Raw genomic sequence first — 15,302 nt, forward strand, 5'->3', positions numbered from 1 at the left:
ATCCCACCAACCACACATCTTCCTCCTTCCTTGCAGCTCCCATACCTGGATAATGTTGCTGAGCACCTGGGCATCAAAGTGTGACAAGTACTGTACATGGTAGCGCTGGAGGATATTTTGGTGCCGTCGGACGAGGCGACGGAGCTTTTCCATCAGAAACAGCAGCTCAGCCAGGTAGCTATTGGTGAGAGGCAGGACAGAACATTTGTTTGCTTATTTAAAACATTTGGAACCCCACCTTTCCTTATAAAAAGGCAGCTGACGAATTTTTAAAAAATGAACACAAAAAATAGTGGGGTAAGGAAGAATACACAGTCCCACAGTACACCTACAGAATCATTTCAGCAGATTAATAAACCAATACAATAAATAAAGCAGTTAACTACAACCCAAATGCCTTCTTAAAAAAGGAGATTAAGACTAACTTTCAGAATGCCATTGAAGTCTCATAGATGAGACTTTGGATGAACTATAGGGAGAGGATAGCTCGGTTGGTTAAGAGTGTGGTGCTGGTAACGCCAGTGTTGCAGGTTTGATCTCCATATGGGCAGCTGCAAATAATCCTGCATTGCAGGGGGTTGGACTCAATGATCCCCAAGGCCCCTTTCAACTCAACAATTTTGTGATTCTATGAACTAGGTGTCCTAGCATGCTGTATGTGTGAGGTTCCCTGGGCTGTTAACACCCACAAAGACACACCTCTGACCTGCCAGCCTGGATACAATACTCCCCAAGTTCATGCCAGAGGAATTTTACCTAATTCCAACAAGCATTAGCTTCTTCCCTTCCCTCCATTCTCACATGGCACTACCCCAAAATGTGAGACCAAGGAGAACGGTTGTAATCCCTCCTTCTAGCCAGCTCTTAGGGGTACAGAAGCTGCATCCTCCTTTTCACGGGTTCACTCTGCGCTACATGGTCAAGAACTGGAGGGGGGCAAGATCCATCTGTGCTCAACATGCTGGGATCCATCTTCTCCACCCCATCTTCAAGCCACACCCCCCCCCCCCATTCTTGGAACCCACCCGATCAGTACATGTCATAAAAAGATTCGTGGGAAAGAAAAAACGTCACACAAAGAGATATTTCAGGGGCAGGAAAATTGGACTCTAATTCTAGAACAGATGCAGACATAGAACTTTTTAATATCGGAATGAAATTATGATTTGTGTATTGGTTTTGTGTTTCAGGGTCACGTGTATATATGATGATTATTCATAAATAGTTTAAGCAAAAAAACACCCAAATCAGTACCTGTCAGTGAATTCCTCTGGGTTCTTGCTCTTGCTAACATGTTCACTGTGTCGGCAAAGCCAGGTTACCTCATCACGGCAGAAGGACAAGGCCATGAAGACATAAACAGCCTGTTGTGGCGGAAAGAGGGAGAAGGGACTTTGTGAGAAAAATATTCCCTCCCTTCAAATCAGCAAGGCCAGCTCAAGAAAGGGACGTTCAATGTGGCATGACACTGCACATTAACTTTTAAAAAAGCTATTCTATTCTACTTAGCCGATGTCCTTGAATTGTGTATTGCATAATGAGAAGCCTAAAACGGGGGGGGGGGGGGAGAGATCCATCATGCAAATTAATGACATTTGTTGATTGCAGCTTGTTCTGGCTTATGTTTTCCTGTGCTTCAAATTTTCCTTTTGCTACTATAGTGATGAAGGAGAAAGGGAACATGGAATAGGAGAGACCTGAGAGGACCATCAATATGCAAAGATGAGAAAAGCAGAAGGGTGAAAGCTGGAAACATAAATACTAATGCATGGAATAGATCTACATAGATCTATAAATACATAAATGTTCCTATATAGGATTTCTTTCCTCACACACGCAACACACACACACCCTCCTGGAAACTCTCGGTGCCATTTTCCCTCAAGCTCTGCCTGACTGGAAGAAAACCTGCTGGAAGGAAGAGAAGCAGTGAGGAGGGGAGCTGCCTTTGCCATTTAAATCACACTTTTCATTTTACTCATGACTGGAGCAGCCGGTGGTTAAAAGATGCAACCCGCTGCATACAGTTTGGCTTGTAGTGACTGCTGCAGATGCCCTCAGGACTGCTCAGATACATTATAAAGATAAAGCAACCAGGAAAGCTAGAAATAAGATGGTTTGTTTTTAGTAAAAGCTTTGATTCTCAAGAGGCAGAAACTACATGAATTTCAGGATAAAAACAGGCACTGCTTTTTGGACAACCCTTCCTGCCCTACCCCTTTCTATTGTGGTTTGGATCAAAAATTAAGCCACTATAGGTAAGGACCACATTCGTATCAAGTCAGACTCGAACACAGCATTTGGCAGCAACATGGGATAAAGGGTCCTCAGTGCTGGTGCCCCAGCTTTGGGACAGTTTCCTTGCTATGACAGGGGTCAAGATTGATGAGTTATCAGCGTCAGCTGAAGACTTGGCTGTTCCCCAGGCTTTGCTGGAGTTTAACGTCAGGTGCATGGTTGTGATTATTCAGATTGAAATTCACCTTCTTCTGGTTCTGCACTGTTTTTATGCTGTGGTTTTATGTTAACATTTCATTATTTTAATTTGAAAATCGTTCTATAATTGCTTGTTTTCAATTAACAGGTAATAAATATGTATACACACCCTTACATTTGGCTTCCTCTTCCCAGGCACACTTACACAGGCAAATGCATAGAGGCGCGCGTGCGCACACACACACGTGTTTGCCCACTTGCCCAACTCAAACACATCATGCATGCAAGACTGTCTTCTCCCACATTCCCAGCTCTTGTCTACTTGCCTTTGGCCCCAAAAGCCCTGGCTCGTTGGCCAGAATGGTCTCCATCTCCCGTACAGCATTCCTCAGGAAATGGCGCCGACCTCGATGCAGCTGCCCACTGTCAAGACACCGCTGGAGGGTTCACACATGAAGATGACAGCTGCCCCATGCCCATCTGACACACCACAAGCAGCAGCAAATGACAATGCCCAGCTACTCAGTCAAGGTGCATAGTACCCAAAGCTGGTCAAGTTATTTTGGAACTAGAGGCAGAAAATTGCAATAAAAGCACCATCATCTATTAAATGACGAACAACTGGATGCCCTCGCATGATGCCTAGAATTGCCCACCAAATGCTCAGGCTGGGCAGACTCCTAGATGTGCTGTGCAATAGATGGGGGAGCAGGTGGATGGCTGGACCTCAGAGGGAACATGCAGGAGGAGCTGCAGAAAAGTGGGGCTACCTTTCCCCCTTCTCCAAAGGAGATTTATGGTGCAATCCTTTACATGTCTATTCAGGAATTAGTCCTACTAACTTCAGTGGGGCTTCAAAGTGGGAGCAAGTGCATACGACAGTGGTGGCTAACCCCTGTTTTGGAAGTCTGATCCAGTCCTCCTCCCTTACAAGCCCTCCAAGAACCGATTGATTTTGGTAGTGGTGGCAGAAACATACAGTATATAAACAAAGCAGACACAGCTAGAGGGTGGGCAGAGTTCAGTTTTTCCAATGGGGAATCAAACTGTCCCCTTCCTGGCCACTAGACCCATGACTGGATGAGGTGAGCAGAGAGGGAGCTTGTGTCTTAACAGCTTCTTTGCACAGATAGCTGATGTGGGCAAGTGTCTGTGTGTACCTGAGCGTGTGGGATGGATACACCAAGTTTTAGCCACCCCTGGCCTGCCCCCCACCCAGAAGGTTGGCCATGGCTGAAAGCAGCGAGATGCCAAAAAAGGTTAGTCACCCCTGATGTACAGGACCACAGTCTTAACGGAGGACATCTAGTTTATAAGGCAAAAGGTGGCAAGTTCAGTAACAAAGGGCAGCTGCTGGAATGCAATGAAGAAATAGGGATGATGGGAACATCGGTCAAATGGGGCTGGGAAGCAAATTTCAGACATGAGGGGAAAGGTAAAGCTAGTGAGGCAAAGTATTAAGCAGAAAAGACCTGGTTATCTACTAGGAAAACCCTGGAGCAGACAAAGTGCAGACTTAGGCAGTAACACGGCAGACAAAGCAATGAGCAAGAAAGCAAGGGTCACTCCCACCTGTTTGCTCCCGCGTGCTCTTTGCATTCTTTGATATCAGCTATGCGTTTTCCATAACTGTGCAGAGAGAGAGAGACACTGAGATCACAGCCAAACCCCTCCAAAACATTATGTTGTGTTCTGTTGCTTCGTCCATCCAAGCAGAGCCAACTTTGTGCAAGGACAAGTTTTCTAAAAAACTGAATGATTTTTAAAATCCAGTAGCAAACCCTTCACTTTAAAATGGCTACCCCAAAGCTTCCTTGTCTGTCTCTTGTGATGTTTTCCAGGGCAAGCTACAGCTCAGGAGCAGAGAACATACTGTACATGCAGAAGGTCACAAGTTCAATCCAGGGCATTTGCAGATAAAGATGTCAGGAAGAAAGTATGGGAAAGGCCTGCATTTGACTCTCTGGACAGCAACTGCCAGTCACAATCAGCAGTACTGGCCGTGAAGGACAGAAGGTGTGACTCAGTGGGTGGCAGTTTCATGCATACAGAGGGTGAGCAAATACAAAAGAGGAGGACGCTCCCACTCATAAGCACATTTATAACTTGCCTTTCCTCCAAGGAGCTCAAGGTGGTATGCACAGCCCTTCATCAACCCTCACCCCCATTTTATCCTCACAACAACCCTGTCAGGTAGGTTAGTCTAAGAGTTGGCAATTTACCCAAGCCTCACCCAAGTGAGCTTCATGGTCAAGTGGGAATTTGGATCCAGGTCTTCCCAGTCATAGTCTTCACAACTGTACCACTCCTGTGCTTCTAAGATTAGTGCAAAAGAGGGGATTCAAACCTGCCAAAATGTGCCTGTGGGTCTATCTCACCTCTACAGGTCTCTTACCCTTTGATGCTGCTGAAGGCCTCCTCCGCCACTTTGTGAATAGAAAGCACTTCATCCCGTACTAGAGCAATGTAGAGAGAGCCACGGAGAGCTGCCCGCCACAGATCCAGACAGCTTTGGGTAGAGCCCAGGCAGCTGTGGCACAGCAAGAACCCAACTGCAGGGGTAGAAGATGGTCAAAGGCAAGGATAAGGAAGCAATGGACACCGACCCTCCCTGCTCTGTACAGCAGCTAGCCCCTCCCTGCCACCCACTTCCAGGAGCAAAATGAATTGTGCAAATCAAGCAAATGCATTACAAACCATAGCGTTTCTTGCCCTAGAATTTACCTGGGTGCTAAGTTTGTGAGGCAGGGGGTGGGGAACCCAGAGCGCAAGCATATGTCTGCCTATGCCCACTGTGGCCAATGAAGATGATCTTGGACAATTTCTGCACCTTTTGGCTATGATTATCCAGTACTGGATAAGATTTCTTGCTATACTGAGTCAAGGTTCCAGGTTGACCATCCAGCCTGGATTCTCCCCAGCCTACCAGATCAGCAAAGAACAATGTGACGACTTACTCACAATCCATCGCTCAAGAATCTCCAGAGAAAGGTATTCACAGGCCATCTGGGAACAGGAAAGAAATATGAGTTTTCTGCCTACAGAAATCTGGTATCATCATCTTCCTTCCTAAATACTCAGTGCCTCTACTAAGGTTTTTTAACGTGTGCAGCATAATTTTCTACGAGGTCTGGAGTAGCAAGGCCTCACTGGGTGCACATGGGAACCATTTGGTAGAACAGCCAGCAGTTCACTCTCTTGCTTAGAGGTGGGGGGAACTCAGGCCTGCAGCGCTCCCTTTTTGCAGCCTCAGGGACTCTCCCCAAGCCATATCTCTTCCCAAGGCCAAACCCCTTCTCTCTGGGTCACCCCCTTCACTGGCCCTGCTTCAGGCCTTTTTCAAGTGCCCGGAACCACTTGTCTATAGGTGGAAAGGAGCCCACTGTACAAACTGAAGATTCACATCCATTACCCTGCTCTCTTTTCTGTCTCTGTGGCCTCACCCTCTGGTGGCATCATGATTGAGGGGACCGGGGCCGTGATTGAGAGGGCCAGGGCCATGCAACATCAGCGCACCCTACAACATACACACATGACGCCAGTGCCCTCCTGCAGCCTGCACAAGTGATGATGTGTCGTGGGGACACCCCGCGGCTTACTCCTGTGACATGAGCACACCCCACAGTGTGTGTGCACGGCTGCTGCAGAACTTTGAGGGGCCCAGCCCCTTCACTGAAAATCCCTTGGTGCGCCTGGGTGGCATGTGCTCACCCTCACCCCGCAGGCTGCCCACAAAGTGCTGCCATCAAACTGGTTCCGCATCCCTGTTCTAGCTCAACTGCCAATAGTAACAGAACTTGTCAGCATTATAGCTTCAATGACATCACAATCAGCTTGCACTGCATGCTGAGAAACAGTGACTTGTCTCACTGAAGTCCGTTGAAACTCAAGAAACATCTACAAGAGGGCAGAGCCTGCATATATGAGCACTGCTGATCTAAAATGCAGGCCTCTGATTTTAAGATGCTCCAGAAAGCCTGAGTTTGGGCTGTGCTGGAGAGGTAGCAAAAGTGTCACTGTCTCTATACACGGACACGCTCACCGTGTCTGAACTGGCAGGAGCTAGCATGTTCGCGGGGTTGCTGATCAGACTGAAGAGTTGGTCACTTCGCCACTGATCAGCTGAGTGGTTTCTACGGGCGAAGAGGAAGTGCAACGAAAGAAGTGCATTGCTCACAGCCTGGAAAGAGAACTCTGTTAGCAGCAGGAAATGACAAAATACAGAGAGACAGAGAAAAAAGCAGAACTACATGTTACCCTTGGCACACATGACATGAAGAAGCATCAAGCAGGTGGGAGGAGCACTTAAATCTTCCCATACTTGCTTTTTCTCTCATGCAAATGCTCCCCTGGAGGAATTTCCCCCACACCTCAGCTTCAGCCAGATTTACAGGTATTTACAAGGGAAAGTTAAGTATCCACTGATCACCCACTACTTCTCCCCTACAAGTGCCCCACACTTATGTGTTTTCCTCAACTTGTACTCTACCCACAGATGGCAAACTATCATCCAAATATTAACCGAAATTTTAAACTGGATTGACCAATTCTGAAACCCAGACACATTCACCTAGCTCCTGCTTGCTTTGGGATCATCCAGTGTTTGTTCAAAAGCTGAATAAATTTGTCCTCCTTCCTCCCCTATCCCTTCTCTACCCCACCCCGCCCCCTCCAGCATGTGGATGACTTGATTATTAGCTTTTCTGGTTTTGCAGTTTACCTACTTCCCTCTTTTTTACTTCCTGTTCCAGTCACGGCTGCCACCAAAACTCCCCACACATTTCTCAAAATGTTATTTGTATATACTTGTGAAGCAGCAAAAGAAAAGGGAAGAAGAACACAATAAGAATTGTAATTGGGCTACCTTCAGCCAACACCATGAGAAATTGGAGCAAAGAATGTTCATTCTCTCCAACTACAGAACCGCATTCACCTCCAAGGAACCACAATTCAGAGGTACAGCACATGCTTTGCACACATCACTTCCCAGGTTCTGAGGTGGTGGACTCTCCTTCCTTGGGGATTTTTAAGCAGAGGTTGGATGGTCGTTTGTTATGGGTGCTTTAGTTGAGATCCTGCATTGCAGGGGTTTGGAATAGATCCCTTCCAACTCTACCATTCTATCTATGATTCAACAAGGTGTGACCGGAAAGTTTGATGAATGATCACAGAAATCAGGCAGCGAGAAATATTTGAACATACATATGTTACAGGCCTTCAAAGTAGGCCCCCTCTACCATTGACAACATTCGTAGAACTGCTAGAAACTTCTGGAGGAGTCCTCTTTTCGTATGGCTTTCAGTTCCCTCGTCACAGCAGCTTGGACATGTGAAATGTTGGAAAATCTGTGCCCTTTCATAGCAGATTTCAGTTTTGGAAAAAGAAAGAGATATGATAGGGCCAGATGGGGATAATATGGACGGTGGGACAACTCAGTAACCATTTCACATGGAATATGCAATTCTTCCATCATCATTCGGATGGACAAACGCTGATCCCACTTCAATAACTCACGAACTCTGTCAACATTTGCCGTCATTCTGCTCATCAACCATGTGCCAGACCAAGGGTCATCTTCAATGGTTGCCTCCCTTCATGGAAACACTTAAACCACTCATACACTGGCTTTTGAGTTACAGCTTCATCTCCGTACACAATTGTGAGCGTTTCATGGGTTTCCGATGCCGACTGCATGTTCGAATATTTCTTGCTCTCCAATTTCTATGACCACTCTTTGAACTTTCCAGTCACACCTTGTATGTTCAATTCCTCACATCTCTAACAAAAGGGATCTCACAGGACCAATCACTGGGAAAGATCTCCAAGATGTTGGAGAGCCACTGCCAGTCAGACTCTACAATTTGACAAGACTAGATGAGCCACTGGTCTGATTCAGGACAAAGCAGCTTAAAGATACTGCATAGAAACCAACACTCCCATTCTTGAGAACACAGCAACACACGCAGGAAGAATGCATGTTACAAAATCATAATGTGAATCTGGATGTGCTAAGAAGTTAATGGAGATAGAGTCTAATGCTGAGACCCAAACGTCAGGCCTGTGGGCACCACACTGTCCTCATACACTTTCCTTTGGTGCCTCCCAAGCCTCCCACTTCATTCTTTATTTTAATCTCACCTTGGTATGGGGCCCAAACTCTTCCATCAGCTTGCGCAAGGGATTCTCATACTCCAGTATCATCTGACCCAACCGAGGGAAACTAGCATCACTATAGCCAGATAAGGAATGAGTCAGAGGTGTTTGCCAGCAACAGAAGCCCTCCTCCATCACTGACACTGCCCACCCATTTCACTGCAAAACATGACAAGAGTGCTCCAATGACAGAAGCCCCGGGCTCCAGAGAACCTTATTGGGCCAATCCAGGCAACAACACAAAATACAGGAGAATGCAACACCTGGTCTCCAAAAGTGTGGGAGGGTGGCCTTGCAGGAGAAGGGATTCTCATGCTGTGGTGATTACAGGATTATGGGGTGGGGTTGGCCTATTTCACGGCTTTTTTCTTTCTTTCCTTCTTGAAGAAGATGTGTGCTCCCATACTGGTGGTGGGGTGAGGGGAATAAAGAAAAGCAAGGGGATTGCTGAGGAGGAGGTGGAAGCCTGGCTGGTGTTTCTCCTCCAGGATAAGAGACGACTTGAGTGCTGCTGGTGGAAAGGGGCATCATGGAGTGCCCTATTTCTAGAAAATTTGCAGAAACAAATCAAAAGCATTGTTTTGTAAATTTCTCAAAAGGGTGAAGGCATGGCAGAATGAAATGTGTGGGTCACCACCAACAGTGGTGTCACAGGTATCTGTGACATTTGCACAAGGACATTCCATGCAATCCTCTTGCTAAGGAGGAAAGCAGAGGGAGGAACTGTGTTTTCCATATCAACATACTGGTGTTTAATGAACTTACCTTTCAATAGATGGGCTAGCTTGGGGGGCATAGGAGTGGGGGGGGGGAGTGATTTGTTTGAGAAAATGGTAGGTTTCAGCTACAGATGGCATATTTAGGTTAAAAGTTAGGAATGGTCTTTTAACTATAATAGCATACAATAGCAAAATAGCTGTTGGGGTGGGAGGAATGTTACCTCCTCCTCAATACTTGTCAAGAGAAGGCCAGACATCCACCTGTTAGGGATTGCTATTGGCATTAGGAATGCACTATTGGGCCAAGGGAGTGGAATATATGGATCCTGACCCTGATCCATGGATCATCTCATGGGTACACTGGTACAGGCCAATCAGGGCTTTGCGGTCATCAATACGAGAAAGGAGTAAGATGGCAGATGCATAGGTGACAATCAGGTCAAGGTAATTCTTGGTGAAGTCATAGTTTAGATGCTGCAGAAGGAAAGAAAAATCAGTTTTATTTATCTAATAAAAAGGGAAATGTATTGACATTTTAATCAACTCTGGGCAGATTCTGACTCCTGGCAGCAGCACTTTTCTTAGAATCTCAGCACAATCTGCTCAGATAAGGAATGGTGGACCTGTGGCTCTCAAGATGTTATCGGGACTATAATTCCCATCATTCCCAGCTACTGGCGATATGGAGTTATAGTCTCAACAACACCTGGAAGTTCACAGGCTCCCCATCCCTTATCTAAGCAGGTTGTGATGGGATTGCAAGGCGTTCCTCATTCCCTGTCTTAGACAATGGCTCATTTTGTGTGCGTCTCCAAGCCCTGTTGGAGGATTGTCAATGAGCCTAAAGGCTGCATGAACCCCCCTCCTCTCTGACACACAGCTTCTCCCTTACTTTCCTTTTTTAGCAGTAGCCATCGTTTGCCACAATGGACCAAGTGTCAATCACAATTAGTATTTGCCTTCCACTGCCAGAATCAAGAATGCATTTAAATTCTAGTTTCCAATTCTGTTCCGGAGGAAAAACACTAAGCCATAAATTTGCCAGTTCAGACACTGGGGCAAACTATGGTTAGCACTAAACAGGCACTAGGTGGAGTCCTGCTTCCGGCTGACGAATTAAGTGCTGCTTTGAGGGCTACAAAAGTTAGTTAGTTGTGAAGAACTGGCAATTCAAAATTCAAAATACTTTTCTTTTATGGCAGAAGGAAGAGGAGATCAATCCCTCCCAATGAGTGCAAGACTAGATGAAAGGGGAAGGTGGAGCTCAGCTAAGTCTAGAGGGGAAACTTCTATGCTGCAAGATCAGTTCAGCAACAGACTTGAGAGGTAATGAAATGAAAATCTCCTTACTTGGACATTAAAAAAAAATGTACTAGAGAACATTTATTCATCTCCTTGCCCAGCCCTTCCAAACCTATGATTCATGGAAAAAAGACACAGTTCCTCAAGCATTCATGGGTTAGATGAATCATACTGACAGTTCAGTTAGCAAACTGCCAATAGCCAAAAGTTTAAATTGTGGTCCATTTGCACCTATAGCAGCTTCCCTACGAAGTCCAACAGCAGCTTTCAGGAAGTGGGGTTTTCAACAGAAAAAGGAATGGGAAGAAAGGTTCCATTTTCCTCTCCACATACTGAGGACATTCACTTCCTGTCCAGAGCTAGAGCCAGGAATTTAAGGATCCATGCTTGGCTGCCCCTTGTGGTAAGTCACTCAGGAAAAGGGCTCTAACTTCCTTCTAGGCTCTGGTAAGACTTTGCCCAGCCAGGCAGCCCACTGATTTATCCTCACCTGATAGGGATCTATAAAAGGTTTCAGGTCAGGCTTGAGCTTTGCTTGGGCAGCAGGAGCAGTGACGATTTCTGCTATAGCTGCTTCCTATCTGCTCAACTCCTTGCTGCCTTGCTGCCTCCTTATTCCCTTTTTTTTCTTTTTTTAAATAATTTTTATTAATTTTGAATTACAAAAATCCAATATAAGCCTTATACTATCAATACCAAAATACAATTACAATTCAAATACAAATCAATCACATGGCCAATTATAAAATTTAGGTGGCTCCCTGCCTGCTGGACTTCAAGGTCTACTAGTTCCCTTTAATTCTGCTTACACACTATTGCTCAATCCAATTACAATCCAGTCCTGATAATATCCCTTACACCACAGCTACAATGTTTTAACTTCAATTCATATTAACACATTTAGTACCGTATTTTTCGCTCTATAACACGCACCTGACCATAACACGCACACAGTTTTTAGAGGAGGAAAACAAGAAAGAAATATTCTAAACGAAACAGTGGATGTATGATTTTTGTGGTTCATGCTGTGGCCACAGACATGTGATCTGACAGTGAGTTTGGGGTAGCCCAATACAAAAATCCTGAGGATCCATGTGGATCCGTGCTTTGTAACCACGTTTTAAGTGGGGAGGGAAGGAAAAACACTCAAGGGACAAGGAGCACACGTGGGGGGTGTGTGGAGAAGGATGCTGCTGATAATGCAGGAGAGGCTCCTCTCCGGCTTTGCTCCTTTAGAACAAGCAGGCTCTGCTTCTATCCCTCCTCCCTGGCAAGGAAACCATGATAGTAACCATTCTGAGACAAATCAAGAAAAATTGCGACCAACACTCCTCCCCAACAAGCGCAGTGAGGTCAAAACACACACACACACACAGAGAGAGAGAGAGAGAGAGAGAGAGAGAACTGGCCCTAAAGTCGCAGGGCGCTGGGAGAGTGCAGGGGCGCAGGGAGAGTGAATGGAAGCAAGAGAAGGAGAAGGAGCCCTCACACACACACAGACACACAGTGTCAATCCTAAAGTCGCAGGGGCGCACAGGGGCGCTGGGAGAGTGAAGGGGAAGCAAGAGAAGGAGAAGGAGCCCTCACACACACACAGACACACAGTGTCAATCCTAAAGTCGGAGGGAGAGTGCAGGGGCGCTGGGAGAGTGAACGGGAAGCAAGAGAAGGAGCCCTCACACACACACAGACACATAGTGTCAATCCTAAAGTCGGAGGGAGAGCGCAGGGGGCTGGGAGAGTGAAGGGGAAGCAGGAGGAGGAGCCCTCACACACACACAGACACACACAGTGTCAATCCTAAAGTCGGAGGGAGAGCGCAGGGGGCTGGGAGAGTGAAGGGGAAGCAGGAGGAGGATCACACACACACACACAGCCCCTACACTGGCTAATCCAAAATCGGACAGCAAAAAACTGCAGGCAGGGACAGAGAGCACGGGGTTGTTTTAAAGCAGCCAACCCCGCTCTGCTTCTCTCCCTCCTCCCCGGCTCCGCTAGCTGACAGGAGCCGCTTACACCCGCTTTGCTGTTTCAAAGCGAGCCACGGACTGCTCATGACTGCAGCAAATTCCCCCGCCATCTGTAGGCATTCGCTCCATAACACGCACAGACATTTCCCCTTACTTTCTAGGAGAAAAAAACTGCGTGTTATGGAGCGAAATTTACGGTAATTTATAAGTTCGCTAGTCAAATTCTCCTTTCTTCTTCCCGTGTGAGGTATTAATCTTAATCCATTGTTCCTTTATGTCTTTGTCAAATATTATGTCCATCTTGATTATTCCCGACCTCTGTCTTGTCTTGTGGAGCTGTTGACTGGTGTCACTCTAGATAGATCTCCCTCTGATTGCAGCTGCAAAATTCCATTGCCATTACTTCCAGTCCCAGGAGGGGAGTCACCTGGCACCCTGCCACATCCCTGGCAAGCCTCCAAGTTCTCTCTTCTCCGTCCAGCTGAAGAAATTAGCTATAATTTCTTGTAGTAGAGCGATCTAGTGCCCCACCAAAGCCCTGGCAAGTCCTCAAAGTCCAATCCATCCTCCCCTCAGCCAGGGGAAAAATAAAAATTAACTTCATAGAGATTCCAAGTCTTTTAAAAATTATTCCATACTATTATGTTTTCCTCACACAGTTCAGTTTGTTATTGTAATCCATATCTATACTCCCGTCTCCCTTCATCTTCACCTGCTATATGAATTTATTTATTTTTTGCATTCTCAGGGGGTTTGCCAAGTCATTTATGTAACAAAGCATTTATAATGAAGCCATTGGCTCCTCACCCCACATACTGTTTTTTAGATTGAATGAAGTCTTCTTTCCGATTCAAATTTTTACAACCTTGTAGCTGTTTCAATTCAGCAGTTTTTGATCTTGTCCCATCATTTCCAGCACGCGTCTGTACATTAATCCCAAATAATCTTTAAAGAACAGAAGCACCTCTGCTTTTAATGGCGTCGTTGGAGGGTTACCAAGAGGCGAAGTGCTTTTGCACTCAGTGCCTCCCTGCCTCCCGCATTCTATGCCAGAGCGGGAGCCAGGTACCGAGATGATCTGTGAGTGTAGCCCGTTCCCACCATCCTTGGGGGCAATTTCCAGGGATAATTATCCTCAGTCATCCTTGATTAACCTTTGCCAACGATCTCCCATTGTTGTGGGAGGTAACTCCATTAAGGCAGACAGGAGCTGGAAGCCCCAACTGACTTTCTAAGCTGCCAATGGCCCAGCATCAAGATAAAAATATAAGGCATAATGTCCACAGTTGCATTAAACTAAAACTAATGCCCATCTGCCTTTAATTCTCAGAAGCCAACACTTTACAATCCATACTTTATTCAAAAGATACTCACAATGTCAAAATGGCACAGGCTGGCGTCCATAGTGTTCAGCAGCTCATAGACATGGTCCTAAAGAAGAAATATTAGCATTAATGAAGCTGTTGGGGTAGAGAACTGGACTCCACACACTCCATTGCTGCATATCATTCATTTTTATTATTGCATTTATAGCCCACCTTTCCTGCAAGGGCCTGTATTTGGTTCTTCCCCTCCCCACATTACTACAGCAACTCAGTGAGGTGAATTAAACTCAGAGAGAGGGTGAGAGGAGAGAGAGGGAGAGACTGACTGGCCCAAGGTCGCCATTATAAAATTTTAGGGGACACACACATAGCAGACACACACACTTCACATAAAACCTATCTTTACTCTTCAAAATGTAGGAAATATTCCCTGAGAAAAGTACACATTATTTTAGCACACAGAACAATCAAAAAGGCCATCTTGGTTCTCCTAATGACTATAAATAATTTCCTCTACGGAAGGAAATAACTTGGTGACACCTTTCCCAGTAGTTCTTTCACTTACAGATCCTGTCTTAAGGGCATATTAGATAGGGTGGGCTTATGACCAGGATTCAAGAACTAAGGCAGAAAGGCCAGACTGCCCAGGTAATACAATCAGTAAAACATTATCAGGTATCTTGGCACACAGGAGAACCCACACACTCAAATTTCTGTGATGTATGTATGGTGCTTTTAGGGTCTTCTTTGGCTAAGGGGTTGGGAAATGTCTGAAGTCTTTAAAGGTTTCTGCACACTTTGTTCTTGGGCTCTCTCACCTCCTTGGAAGGAGAGGGGTGGGACTCTGTTGCAACAGAAAAATAAAGATCTGCCTTGCTTTCACTGGATCCTGTTTCCATCCATTCTTCTCTAACTGATATAGGGGACTCAGAGTCCTTTGGGGAGTTGGACAGCAAAAGCCAACCTCCAATTTTCTACAACAGTCACCCACACAATTTAAAACAGTCTGGTTGCAAAGATCAACCCAGCATGAAACCATTTACCTTTCCCCATTCCATGCCCCCGCAAAGCTGTATGAATCATCTCAGATTTTGCTCGAGACTGCTGCTGCTGACACTGACAGATGTTTGTGTTTCTGTCCTTGGACATTAAAGATCTACCTGATTATGAATTCAACTGTAAACTCTGTGTAGCCTTAAAACAGACATGAACACTTCATCTTTCTTTTTTATAAAACTGTTGCTCCATTCTTGAGAGGCTGGCTTTCTTATTAAGCATAAATGTGTCAGGATTATTTATTTGGCTGCTATCTTTGCTTATTTAGCAAATGTCCTCTGTCCACAGATGTGACTGCTTTTTCATTTTAATTCTATTTTTGTACAGTAGAATCTGTTTTC

The 15,302-nt window shown here is 45.7% G+C and overlaps 2 protein-coding genes and 2 long non-coding RNA genes across 11 annotated transcripts in view; 3 read left to right on the forward strand and 1 right to left on the reverse strand.

Moving 5' to 3' along the window:
- The window catches only part of NCKAP1L (NCK associated protein 1 like), a 66,431-nt gene that overhangs the window by 41,778 nt on the left and 9,351 nt on the right, over nucleotides 1–15,302 (reverse strand). For all 4 annotated transcript variants that reach the window (XM_081898100.1, XM_081898102.1, XM_081898101.1 and 1 more), the window contains exons 4-13: nucleotides 13,955–14,011; nucleotides 9,640–9,782; nucleotides 8,575–8,665; nucleotides 6,479–6,616; nucleotides 5,394–5,442; nucleotides 4,832–4,988; nucleotides 4,009–4,065; nucleotides 2,763–2,859; nucleotides 1,255–1,364; nucleotides 46–178 (exon numbers count right to left, since the gene is read on the reverse strand). In XM_081898100.1, the coding sequence (XP_081754226.1) occupies nucleotides 46–178; nucleotides 1,255–1,364; nucleotides 2,763–2,859; nucleotides 4,009–4,065; nucleotides 4,832–4,988; nucleotides 5,394–5,442; nucleotides 6,479–6,616; nucleotides 8,575–8,665; nucleotides 9,640–9,782; nucleotides 13,955–14,011 (1,032 nt within the window). The remainder of the gene's footprint in view (nucleotides 1–45; nucleotides 179–1,254; nucleotides 1,365–2,762; nucleotides 2,860–4,008; nucleotides 4,066–4,831; nucleotides 4,989–5,393; nucleotides 5,443–6,478; nucleotides 6,617–8,574; nucleotides 8,666–9,639; nucleotides 9,783–13,954; nucleotides 14,012–15,302) is intronic.
- LOC309362586 lies at nucleotides 35–2,101 on the forward strand. Its single transcript, XR_014165008.1, has 2 exons — nucleotides 35–174; nucleotides 1,662–2,101. It is a non-coding gene; the product is annotated as an uncharacterized lncRNA (long non-coding RNA).
- LOC309362596 lies at nucleotides 2,838–4,953 on the forward strand. The gene is made up of 3 exons (XR_014165022.1): nucleotides 2,838–2,967; nucleotides 4,278–4,452; nucleotides 4,823–4,953. It is a non-coding gene; the product is annotated as an uncharacterized lncRNA (long non-coding RNA).
- The window catches only part of LOC309362567 (gametocyte-specific factor 1-like), a 32,959-nt gene continuing 24,254 nt past the window's right edge, over nucleotides 6,598–15,302 (forward strand). For 3 of the 5 annotated variants that reach the window (XM_081898198.1, XM_081898202.1, XM_081898200.1), the window contains exons 1-2: nucleotides 6,598–6,728; nucleotides 10,511–10,634. In XM_081898198.1, the coding sequence (XP_081754324.1) occupies nucleotides 6,647–6,728; nucleotides 10,511–10,634 (206 nt within the window). In that variant the 5' untranslated portion in view covers nucleotides 6,598–6,646. Of the gene's footprint in view, nucleotides 6,830–10,510; nucleotides 10,635–10,978; nucleotides 11,014–15,302 lie in introns of those variants that run through there. The other 2 variants (XM_081898199.1, XM_081898201.1) reach the window with 2 other exon arrangements.

This window comes from Podarcis melisellensis, assembly GCF_964234715.1.
Source record: "Podarcis melisellensis genome assembly, chromosome: 2".
Classification (NCBI taxonomy): Eukaryota; Metazoa; Chordata; class Lepidosauria; order Squamata; family Lacertidae; genus Podarcis; species Podarcis melisellensis.